The sequence below is a fragment of the Maniola jurtina genome, chromosome 26 (genome assembly GCF_905333055.1).
Source record: "Maniola jurtina chromosome 26, ilManJurt1.1, whole genome shotgun sequence".
Taxonomy (NCBI): domain Eukaryota; kingdom Metazoa; phylum Arthropoda; class Insecta; order Lepidoptera; family Nymphalidae; genus Maniola; species Maniola jurtina.
In genome coordinates, this window is record NC_060054.1 from 5,282,182 (window position 1) to 5,294,622 (window position 12,441).

General features: G+C 36.6%; 1 protein-coding gene across 1 annotated transcript; it reads right to left on the bottom strand.

The window, feature by feature from the left end:
* Positions 1-3,969: 3,969 nt before the first annotated feature.
* Positions 3,970-5,036, bottom strand: LOC123878896. Its single transcript, XM_045926273.1, has one exon. It carries the CDS (start codon positions 4,828-4,830, stop codon positions 4,072-4,074), a length of 759 nt encoding a protein of 252 aa, XP_045782229.1. The 5' UTR covers positions 4,831-5,036; the 3' UTR covers positions 3,970-4,071.
* Positions 5,037-12,441: the final 7,405 nt, after the last annotated feature.

A 12,441-nucleotide genomic window follows, 5' to 3' on the forward strand; every position in this document is an offset into this window, starting at 1 on the left:
ACACAAATATCTTCCAATAAATACCAGAATAAAATACTTACATACAATAATAATATAATAATAAATAGTTATGCATAATATAATGAAATACGAATAAATATAATATATATAAAATATAATAAAATACTCTATTGTAATGATAGGTAATACTGCTTCACTCTGTATTTGAAAGAATGTACTGAACGGCAATTCACTCTAATATTCTCAGGAAGTGAGTTCCAAAGATGGGTGGCTAGTACGGTGAAAGATTTGCTGTAGAAGACTGTGTTACAATGGGGAGTGACGAGAGGATTTTTTGAGACACAAGACCGCATAGGCCTAGTAGGAGGGAGCGAGAATTGAAATCGCTCTCGCAGATAACCAGGGGAAGAGGTATTGAGAACATTGTATAGAACAGTCAAAATATGCAAATTGTGGCGAAAGCGAATAGGGAGCCATTTAAGCTGACGACGGTAGTCGGAAATGTGATCGAATTTGCGCAGTCCATATATAAAACGTATGCACAGATTCTGAAGCCGATCGAGTTTGTCAAGTAGCTCCTCAGTGGCGTCTAAGTAGCACACATCAGCATAGTCGAGAATTGGAAGCAACAGAGAATGTGTTAGCATGATTTTGGTACGTAGCGGAAGAAAATTCTGCAGTCTCTTCAAGGAATGGATCGAATAATGCAAACGTTTACTAAGCTGATTTATATGTGCTGCCCAAGCGAGGTTGCCATCCAATGTCAACCCTAGGTTTTTTGCTGTGAATGTGTAAGCAACGGGTTTGCCATCATAAGAAACCACAGGCAAATCATTGAAGTTAATACGATTTCTTAGCGGCCTACTTCCAATAATCATAACCTGAGATTTATTAGGGTTAACTAATAAACCAAAAGAGTCAGCCCAATTTTTGATGGCAACTAGATCTGCGTTCAAAGCAGTTATCTCTGTATCCAAGTCTGACAATGTTGCATGCCTATAGAGCTGCAGATCGTCTGCATATAGGTGGTAGTTAGAAGTAAGAATTTTGGTGATTTCATTGATGAAAATTGAGAAGAGAAGAGGGGATAGTACACCGCCTTGAGGTACACCAGCAGAGAGGCAAGCCCAGTCAGAGTTAGCCTCTTCAGAGTGCACCCTCTGCAGGCGACCATGAAGATAGGAGTGAAACCAGTCAATCGCAGAGGAGGATATGTTAAGAGAACGAAGGATACCAAGAAGGATATCAAAGTCAACTGAGTTAAATGCGTTACTAAAATCCAACAAGGCGATAATAGTCACTTGTTTGTTATCCATTGCATAACGAATGTCATCAGTGACTTTGACTAACGCTGTAACGGTGCTGTGCGAGGGTCGAAAACCTGACTGGAGGGGACTCAGCAGATTGTTCTTAAAGAGATACGTTGATAATTGTTTAAAAACAGCATTTTCAATAATCTTTGATAGGATAGGTAAAATCGAAATAGGACGAAACTGTGAGAGGGAATTAGGATTAGCAATTTTCGGTAGGGGAATAACATGGGCCTTTTTCCAGTCTGTGGGAAAGATCTTATGAGCCAGGGAGAAGTTTAATATGTGAGTAATAATAGGCACCAAAAGATCTAAAATGAGTAATATCATGTCACGGCTCAAGCCATCACTACCGACAGCTTTAGTTGAAATGGAAAGGATGTATTTCTTGACATCCTCCTCCGCAATTTCTTGGAAACAGAAAGTTTCGCACAAAGGTGGGGTAATGTTTGTTAACTTTTGAAGAGTTACAATTTTTTTAGAGTCAGAAACTAGAACAGGTGGGGAGGAAAAATGTGTGTTTAGTGCATTTATATCAACAGAGTCTACTAACGTACTATGAAATTTGCCCACACCTAGGGATTTAAGAAATCTCCATTTTTCGGATGTAGAAGCGTTATCTATGGAGGAATGGATATAGCGGCGCTTGGCATCCCTACACATCCTATTGCAGAGATTACGCAATTTCTTATAGGCTGCCACATTTTCGTCAGTCGGGGATTTTTTACATTTAGTCTTGGCCTTGTTACGTTTACACATTAGCTTCTTAATTGAGTCGGTCAGCCAAGGTGCTGGTAAATGCCTAATCCTGACAGGCCTCAGTGGAGCATGAGTATTGTATAAGTTAATGAGAAGAGTTGTGAAAAGTTTTACTTTATTATCAATATCCAGTGCATTATAAACACAGGTCCAGTCAATTTCCGACGCATCTTTCCTTAAACACTCAATATTAATATTTTTGAAATTACGTTGCAAAATAACCTTATGCTTACGTTTAGGCGAGCGCACTTTATAGCGAAGATATAAAAGATCGTGGTAGGAGAAGGGAGCAGTGAGCTGACCATGCAAAAGAACATTTTGAGGACACGAAGTAATTATCAAGTCTAGAAGAGAGGGAACAAAACTCGGGGCGAAGTGGGTTTCTGAAAGAGGAAGGATAGTCATATTAATGGAAGACACTAACGATTTTAATTTTTGCGATCTACTATCGTTTTTTAATAGGCACGTGTTAAAGTCACCCATTATAATAACGTCGGAATAGGAAGGTGTAAGATTCTCAAGAAGTTGTTCAAGAGTGTCAAAGTAGTTGATAGTAGATGAAGGACTATATACAACACCAATAAGAAATTTAGAGTGGTGAGTACTGATTTCAAGGAAAAGATGTTCTAGACTACCTGAGTAGGCGGAAGGTGACTGACTAATAATTTTGAATGATAAGTTGTTCCGAATGTAGATACACACACCGCCTCCACCTTTGTCTGTCCGATCATTACGGATAAGAGTAAAACCTGGTAGTCTGTAAAGTTCGGAAGAGAGAGAAGGTTTGAGCCAGGACTCAGAAACGAGAATACAATCGACTAGGACGCCACTAAAAGATGCCAAAAGATCAGCATAATGTGCCGGAATGCTTTGTGCATTAATATGCACAACATTAAGGTAGCGAGAGTCATCAGAAAATATATTATTCAGTTGGCGTTCAAGAGAGATGCTGCAGTCAGAGGAGAAATCACTACACACACTTTGAAATTCATCAGAGGAAGAGCATGAAAAGAATTCATCATCACAATGTATTGGTAATATATCAGACATAATAGAGTACTTTATGAAAATAAACTATATACTAAAAATAAAAATATAAAAAATAAATAAATTATAATAAAAAAATACTTGTATATATATATGTATATAATAATAATACCAAATTCACGAGACTACTTATATACATTTATACCCGCTAGCATCATAGGAGGAACCGTTTACAACCTAATTATTCATACATTATACAAAACAAAACCAATAATTAAAGCATAAAAGAAAGCACATCAACTACTAACTTAAATTAAACTAAGTAGACAATAACAAGCTGAACCTTAGAACTACATATTTACAATGATAAATCGTTAATTGTCTATTTATACTACAGGACAAGCACATTAAATAGGTACCTACTTTACTATACCAGTGTGAATACTGGCAGAACGGAAAATCTAAATATACAATGGTGTTATTGTTATAGTGTTGGGTTATAATTAATTACGTATAACAATAAGTAATATTCAAATATTCCATTCTTGAACACTTCTAATAAAAACATGAACGAACCAATACCATTGGACTCGACAAACGTCGTAGGTCCATGTCATAAAGCTGTTAATAACTACTAATTGTCGGCTCCAGTGCTACCGTATCCATGCCTGTAAATAAGATCCAAGGTTCGCATAGACGAAACGACTGTACCTCGAGACATTTGTCGAGTTCACATCATGACGCATGTCACTGTCGTCTTCTGTCAATGTCAATTAGCTAATTTTCGACTTTGACTGACTTAGACACAAGTTTGACACACGATAGGTACCTACCGTACGCAATTACGCATTATAGATTATAGTAACTTTTGTAAACAAGTATTACAACAGAGAATGGGTTATACACAAATGTGAGGGTGTAGGTACCTCGGTGCTAAACTGTACCTATAACTAACTGAGTAGGTAGGTATGTCTACGAGAAGTGATGCAATACAACAGCGCACAAGAAACCAGCGGCCGAATGAAAAACGTGTACCTAATTAGTAGCTATTTGCTTACTTCTTAGTGATTCTTTTGGCCCTCGAGGGTGCATTAAAGGATGGTTTATTCACATTAGAAGTCGGCTTGGCAGTAGGAGCGGCCGCTGAAGGCGTGGCTTCTTCGTCAGCGCGTGCCTGGCTAATGGAATTTACTTCCGTAATGGTTGTGACGCGGTAACGCTTGTTGGCCTGACCCGCAATAATAATAAGACCATCTCTCGTCCAGCACTTCGAAATCCCAAACTTCTGCCTCGCTGCCATAAAAGCGTCGTGCCTGTCTTTTGTCAGAAATTCCGACAGTGTTATGCCAGTATTCTTGAGTGAAGTCTTTGCAAACCACACCTGATTCCTCATTGACAAGTCATGGAACTTAAGGAGTATGGCCCGGGGCTTGTCGCTCTTAGGCTGACCGATCCGTTGGCAACGACTGAGGCAGTCTTCCTGGAAGGCCGACAGCTTGAGATGATCAGACAGAGATGTGCTTACCGTGGCCGCTAGATTGCTGTCATCGCTCTCGGGGATGCCATGTACTAATAGCATCTTTTTTCTGCTCCGCATCTCAAGTTGATCCATTTGCTTGGCTAGGACTTCCACTTGTTGCTGTAGACCTGAGAGAGCTGACAACACGAAGGTCCGGAAAGCATTAAATTGAGCTGCAATATTTGAGGTGGGGCTCGCAGCTGGAATAGCACCTTGCAAGTTTTTTTGAAACTCAGCCATCTGTGTGTTAAAGTGCTCCGTCAACGCCTGTACTGACTGCTGAATGGCCTCCATTTGGTAACTTTTGTAGTGATTGAGGTTATGGTGATGTGATAAAGTTATTTGGATTATTATGTTGCAATTTATGGATTTGATGAATGGAACACTGCTAGCAAGGTATGACAACACTTAAAACATGTTTAAAACTATACTAAGATAATTTTAAATAAATAAAACAGTATAAGACTCGCAAAACACGTGCGTGCGTTTTCGATGCCTACCCACGAAAAAAAATCGATATAATAAACAATAATATCATTTTTAAAAAGGGACATCCCTTCTCAGTACTTTTGTGACAAATGAATGGCAATCAGTAAATAACTACAATAATGGCTTTTTACCAGGCTGCATGGTCTACGACCTTTGCCTTTCCTGAAGGGGATAAAAATTAAAAGTTAAAACTAACTACAATAATGGCTTACATAACAGCCGGAAGTTTAAAAGCACTTTTATTTACGAAAAAAATAATCCCAAAACAAATATTCATGAAACCTAGTGAGAAATTATGTTTTTATTTTAGCTTTAATAAATGAATAAAAAATTTAAGGTACAATGCTTCTTGTGAGAGTACTGTCCATGGGCATTCTCCTTTGTGGTAATTTTATTAATTTTTTTATTAAATCAAAGGACATCTCTGAGTTTTCATAAAAGAGATACGATTTTATTTTTATTTAGATCCTTGGTACTTAAGAGCAACTTTTAATTTGTTAATCCATAATCATCCACTGAGTAGCGATGAAATAACAAAATTAGTACTCTTACAATGAACAATCTTCGCTGATATACAAGTTGTATGTCGAAATAAAAAATGATGGCTGGATATTTGTTATTGGAATTCTCTTCCGAAAGTTCTGCAATTTCAGCTGTAGATCTATCTCTAATGGAAGATATGTCAATAATGTCATTGAACGATATTAACAGGTGCCGCCTTAACTGGATGTCATCTGTCAATTCCGTTCTTATGAAATGTGATTCTGTTTTTGAAAAAACTTACACCCCCCGTCGCCTTGTAGCCAGTGAAAATTCTAGCAGAAATGGCAGTTCGTCTCTTAATAAAGTTCTTAAACGTTCGGAATTTAATTTAGTAGGTAAAATAACTGGACCATTTAAAATGTCATCGATTACAGCTGCCCATACATTTATTGAGAACTTGAAAATCCACACTTAAATAGGGCATCTACAAATACCCTCTTTAAGACGTGTGGATTTTCATAATGCCATTCATGTAAATTCCTGCAATTTGTGATTCCATTCCTAGTGAATTTTGCTTCATCCATCCATAAAATAGCTTTTAAAAATTGTGGATTGTTTCTAATCTTTCTTTGAATCCACGCAAACAGGACGCGTCTTGAACGATTGTCAACGTTTTCATAATAGTGCTGGACTCGTTGGGAATGGTATGGATGGCAATCCCTTCTTTTCCTCCTCAAAATTCGTCATACCGAAGTCTTTGATAAAACGCAAAGCCAAGCGTCTAATGCTGGCAGTAGGATCAGCAAACGATACAGTAAGCAGATTTAAAAACGTTTCTCATGAAACGTTTATATGTTCGACCAAGTGTTTGAAGTCGTATGTTTTTCTAGTTAATTTACAGGTGGTTAAAGTCATATGTTTTTTCTAGCAAATTCACAAGTGTTTGAAGGCGTATGTTTTTTCAAGCAAATTCTCAAGTGGTTGAAGTCTTATGTTTTTTCTAGCAAATTCAATGACATCCAAATCTTTGACTGGCATGCCCAACTAGAATTAATAGAACTTGTTTTGTCTCGGCCTCGCATATTTTGTAAGCTGACGCATCCGCTCGAAAAATGTCTGCATGCATATTTTATCAATTTGGCTGGGGCGTCGCCTATTCATCAAATAGTCATTATTCTCCTAGAATAATAATTATTCTCTTATTTATTCGAGACCGGGGGACGCGCAAAGTAATGATACGAAATGACCTCTAACCAGCATTCATTGTAAAAAGCAGTCGCATTTTTTCCACGTTTTGTAGACGTATGTTTCCCAACTTGTCTTGGATTTAATAGCCTTACACAAACTTAGCTGGATATTCTTTTTATTATCACCACTTCACAAAATCACTTAAACTTATTAGATCTATATCTAAGCTCCTTTTAAAGCATTTTATCCCCAAGGTTTCTCATCATTGTAATAGGATTAAGATACATAAATCACATGAAAAGTTTACAAAACCAAGATAAATAAGAGATCCCTGAAAATCACATGCAAAAGCAATAATTTTTGTACCAAAAATTTGTTATTTTTCATCAAATCGCGTAGAAATCGCTCTAATTAATGAATGAGCCCTAGGAGCTTCGTCGAAAATTACAAGATTTGCATTGAATATCAGTTCTGCTCTTTGTGAACCGTTTGTAATGTTCCAATACCCCGAGATTCGTCTATTTAGAGATTTAGTGGAAACCGGAACATGCTATCTGCGGGGTTGCACCAGTATCACGGTTATGCGCGGCGATACCTGGCGATGCAGTGCATAAAATAAAATGCCATTTAAATTACCCCTAAACTGTGTAATAATGTTTAAAAATTAAGGTTTTGCCGGGGCCGCCAATGAAAATTGCGCTGTTATGAGTTTCCCGAAAACTTTGATTAGTTACCAGTTTGTTAACTTATTCGAATATTTCATTTTTTTCCGGTGATAATTTAGGAAACCAATTTTATTTACGAAGTCTTTTAAAGCAATTCTATTTCCTGTTTGCACCTGCAAAAGTAATAATTTTTCTATCAAAAAATTTGTCGTTTTTCATCAAATCGCGTAAAGATCGCTCTAATTAATGAATGAGCCATTTGTGAGCCTTAAAAGCTGTCGAAAATTACAAGATTTGCATTGAATATCAGTTCTACTGTTTGTGAACCGTTTGTAATATTCCAATACCCCGAGATTCGTCTATTTAGAGATTTAGTGGAAACCGGAACATGCTATGTGCGGGTTTGCACCATTACCATTTGTTATCCGCGGCGATACCTGGCGATGAAGTGCATAAAACGAAATACCATTTAATAAATTACCCCTTAAGTGTTAAAATTAAGGTTTTGCCGGGGCCGCCAATGAAAATTGCGCTGTTTTGAGTTTCCCGAAAACTTTGATTACAAGTAGTTACCAGTTTGTTAACTTATTCGAATATTTCATTTTATTACGGTGATAATTTAGGGAACCAAAAGCAAAAGTATCTTAAAGCAGGTCTATTTCTATTATTTTTTAGTTGTTACAATTATTATTTTTTAGTTACTCAGTTGTTACGTCTGTGTCGTTTGTTGACAGTGCTTAAACATGTACCGTGTTTTCTCGAAAGGCAGTGGATTGTTCTAAATTTTTTTTAAATTTTCACGTTTTTAGGTCGGGGATGTGATGTGATGAACAATATATTAAAATTGAAAGACATGTTAATTCGTCGAAGTTTATCCTGATTTAAATAAGTTATTAGATCTGAAGTTGTTCATCCCAGCAGGCTGATTGAAATAAGTTATTAGTTTGAAGTTGTTCTATTTGCAGGTTGCGTTTCAGTAACGGGTTCAAAATATAATATACTGTTCCCATTCCAGGAGAACAGAGAGTTGTTTTACATTAGTTTCGCGGCAAATTAACTGTAATTCAAAGATACCCCACGTCGATTCGCAGAATCTTTTAGTCTCGTAGTTTTTCAATTTGTATGGAACTACCCAACGATAATTGATTTTAAGTTTTCTACCTCTATATGTTATTTCAGCTTCGTTTTGACTATTCTATACAGTTTTTGTTGTATAAAGTGGATCCGAAGATTGAGAGGCAGTTCAAAGCCGGAGCAGCCAAAAGGGAAACTGGTCCACGGGTCTACGTTGTCCACGGGTCTGGTGCGACGGAAAGCGTTGCAGGCGACTACCACTAGGTCAATGATATTTTACCGCAGTCTCTCTCTTTCCTTGAGCACCGGAAGGTTAAGCAGCTGGTGCATGCCGCCGGCAAACTAAATCAAATCTAAGATACGCCACGTTCCTTCGCAGGAACTTGAATTTTCTTTTCAATTTCTATGATTTTTATCTAAAACAACTGCTACGCGAGAATGATCAGCGCGTTGGTGGTTAAGGAGGCGCGTGAGGAGGGCGGCTCCGGACAGTTCCAGATTCCAGAAAATCGAAGGAATAAGGCGGTGTTGTATGGAACTACCCAACGATGATTGATTTTTAGTTTTCTACCGTTATTTCATCTTCGTTTCGACTGATGCATTTTAAATTGGCAAAGTCTCAATCATCGCAGAATGTAGTGTCTGTTTCGCATTTCAGAAAAAAACTAAGAACGTTTTTTTTTGAACACTACTCGAAAACCAATATGTGCATGAGATATGCCTCTTTTTTGAAACCCAATAACTTTCATGAGATAAATAAAGTTTCCAAACCATTTTCCGGAACCGGAATATCTTTATTAGTTGTGATAGTTTTATATTAAAAACTGGCACAAGTTAATGGATTAGTTTTTTGTCCTGAAGAAACTGACTGTTTAATTTCAACCCAATTTGGATTACAAGTAATTGTAATAAAGTAATTGTAATAAAATAAGTAGGTTGTCCTAATCTAAGCTATAGAATTCCAATCCTTTCATTTCATGTACCTGGGGCTCCCAGTAAAACTGTAAAGGAGATTTGTAATCCTTTTCGCAGGTATATCTATCTTTTCATCGTTTGAAGCCTTTGGTTTTAGAGATTTGCTTATTTTGGTAATTTGCGGTGTCTGATTGAATTCTATGCGTGTCTAATTTTTCTGGAACTATGTCCGGTTTATTTGGATCAGTGAGGTTTGGCTGTAACTGTAAGCTTGTGGGTAAATTCTCATAAAAATCGGATAGACTTTCAACGCGGATTTTATTGATCTGATATTGATCGTTCGAATGCGTATAACTTTTGATTATAAATGCTTCTACATTTTCCGACCAAAAAAGTCGTGCGATTGTTTCTTTTGTTTGTTTCGTCTACTCCGTGACTATTAAATAAGTAATAGTTGCCGTTGTGACGCCAAGACGACATTGATTTTAGTTGGCTTGTAATTAAATCGTTGTCTGTAGCGTCAACATGAGTTTCGTAAAACTTTCACAAATTAAAAGGTTTTTTAGTAGGTATTGAATTTCCCATGTTTAAAATTATCTCCATTTTTTTTAAATAAATTATTTTCTACCCAATTGTGGGTTATTTATTGATTTATCAATTGTAATTTTTGTCACGGGTACCTTTTCATCGTTTGACGTTTTTCGTTTTAGAGGTTTGCCTATTTTGGAAATTCGTGATACATTGACTCTACGCGTGTCTTATTTTTCCAGAACTACGACTGGTTTTTTGGTTTCTACCGCTCTGTTATTTCAGCTTCGTTTTGAGTATTGCATTTTAAATTGACGAAGTTAAATCGCAGAATGTAGTGTACGTTTCGCATTTCGGAAAAAATTAAGAACATTTTCTTTTTCATCATCCCTACGACGAAGATCAGTTTCATTAGAAAGGCCACAAGGACCGTGAATCATATTGATCGAGTATAGCTTCAGACGGAATTAGGTATATCAGGCCTAAAATGTCGGTCTACGTACCGGGCCTTTGTCTTTCACTCGAAAACAAATATGTGCATGAGGTATGCCTCTTTTTTTGAAACTCAATGACGTACATGAGATAAATAAAGTTTCCAAACCATTTTCCGGAACCGGATATCTTTATTAGTTGTGATAGTTTTATATTAAAAACTGGCACAAGTTAATGGATTAGTTTTTTGTCCTGAAGGGACTGACCGTTTAATTTCAACCCAATTTGGATTACAAGTAATTGTAATAAAGTAAGTAGGTTGTCCTAATCTAAGCTATAGAATTCCAATCCTTTCATTTCATGTACCTGGGGCTCCCAGTAAAACTATATAGGAGATTTGTAATCCTTTTCGCAGGTATACGAGTATCTATCTTTTTATCGTTTGAAGCCTTTGGTTTTAGAGATTTGCTTATTTTGGTAATTTGCGGTGTCTGATTGAATTCTACGCGTGTCTAATTTTTCTGGAACTATGTCCGGTTTATTTGGATCAGTGAGGTTTGGCTGTAATTGTAAGCTTGTGGGTTAATTTTCATAATAATCGGATAGATTTTCAACGCGGATTTTATTGATCTGATATTGATCGTTCGAATGCGTATAACTTTTTGGACTGAATTCCGAAAGGTCGGCGGTTCAATCCCCACCCGTTGCACTATTGTCGTACCCACTCCTGGCACAAGCTTCTTTACGCTTAATTGGAGGGGAAAGGGGAGTATTAGTCATGATTAGAATCCATACTAATATGGCTAATATTCTTTAAAAAAAAAAATGAGATCACCCAAAGGTGCCTCAGATGATGTAATGTAAGCTAAGGGAGCTAATTTTTATGTCGATAAATCGTGATACTGCATTGTCATTAACTCGCTTGTAGATTTGTTTTTAGCTTTGGCGAGTATATTAGGGACCTTGGTGAATATAGGTTCGTCCATGCCCAATCTGAGAAACCACGTAGCAGATCCTATGACGAATCCTAAATAAGACATCGCTTCTAAGTTTTTTCCTTAATAGCATGGTATTCCGTAATTGACTAAATAGTGCTATTTAAACTCCTACTTCATCTTGATCTATCATGTCTAAATATTTCTGAGCTGTTAATTTTTGGTGTTGATTTGTCACAGTTAGTTTATAAAATATGTATACACTCAAATGTCTCAAAGGCAGTTAGAACCAATACTTGAAATCTGTAGCATTAGTTAGAGTTCTAAATAAGTGCTCGTTTTCCAATGTTAAAGATTAAACATGTACCAAAAACAAGTACCAACTTATTTACTACGTGGTTGTATGTATTCAAATAAAATACAGAAATTATCAAAGTAACTTTTAATTCGAACGTCAATTATTATCTGTTTAATACAATCTGGAATCTTTTAATGTTAAGCGATTTTATGAATTCAGCACTAGTATTATTTTTTTCTCGTAGATGAAACTGACCGGCTTTGTCTTCATCAAAAATGTCTGGAAGGAACAAAGTATCTATTTGCTTGTTGCGTTTATCAAATGGTGCCGCATTTACTTTAAGCATTTGATACAGAGCTGTAGCTGCTACATTTTTTTTTCTTGTAAAGGATATATTATGCATTCTTCATAAATACTTTCCTTCTCGTCGGCTGCTTGGGTGAGAATTACCGGTTGATTTTGTGATACGAGTACTCCGATATTCTCAGTCGCATCTACATCATGTATTAGATTCTGGTCAAGCCTATTTATAATTATAATAATAATTTATCTATTAACCGGACTACAAAAATCCATATAGTGTTAGTAACAAAAAAAACTTAAAAACTGTGTTAGTAGTTTAGTACTTAATAATTATTACTATTATTATTAAGCCTTTATTTTCCTTATCAATTACAAGTATTTACATAGTTTATGTTTATAGTAACTAATTTAATCTATTCTAATGTCTATTCTATTTTATTTCCGGGCAGTTACCGTGCGATCCCGACGTGCAGTTAGATGGATATAACGGTCTTCCTGGGCAGTTGTGGCTCGAACTCTTCCTGATCCACGTCTTCTTGATACACTGCCTGTCTCTTGAAAACGTTCCCATACATTTCTGATAGCGCGTCGTGAC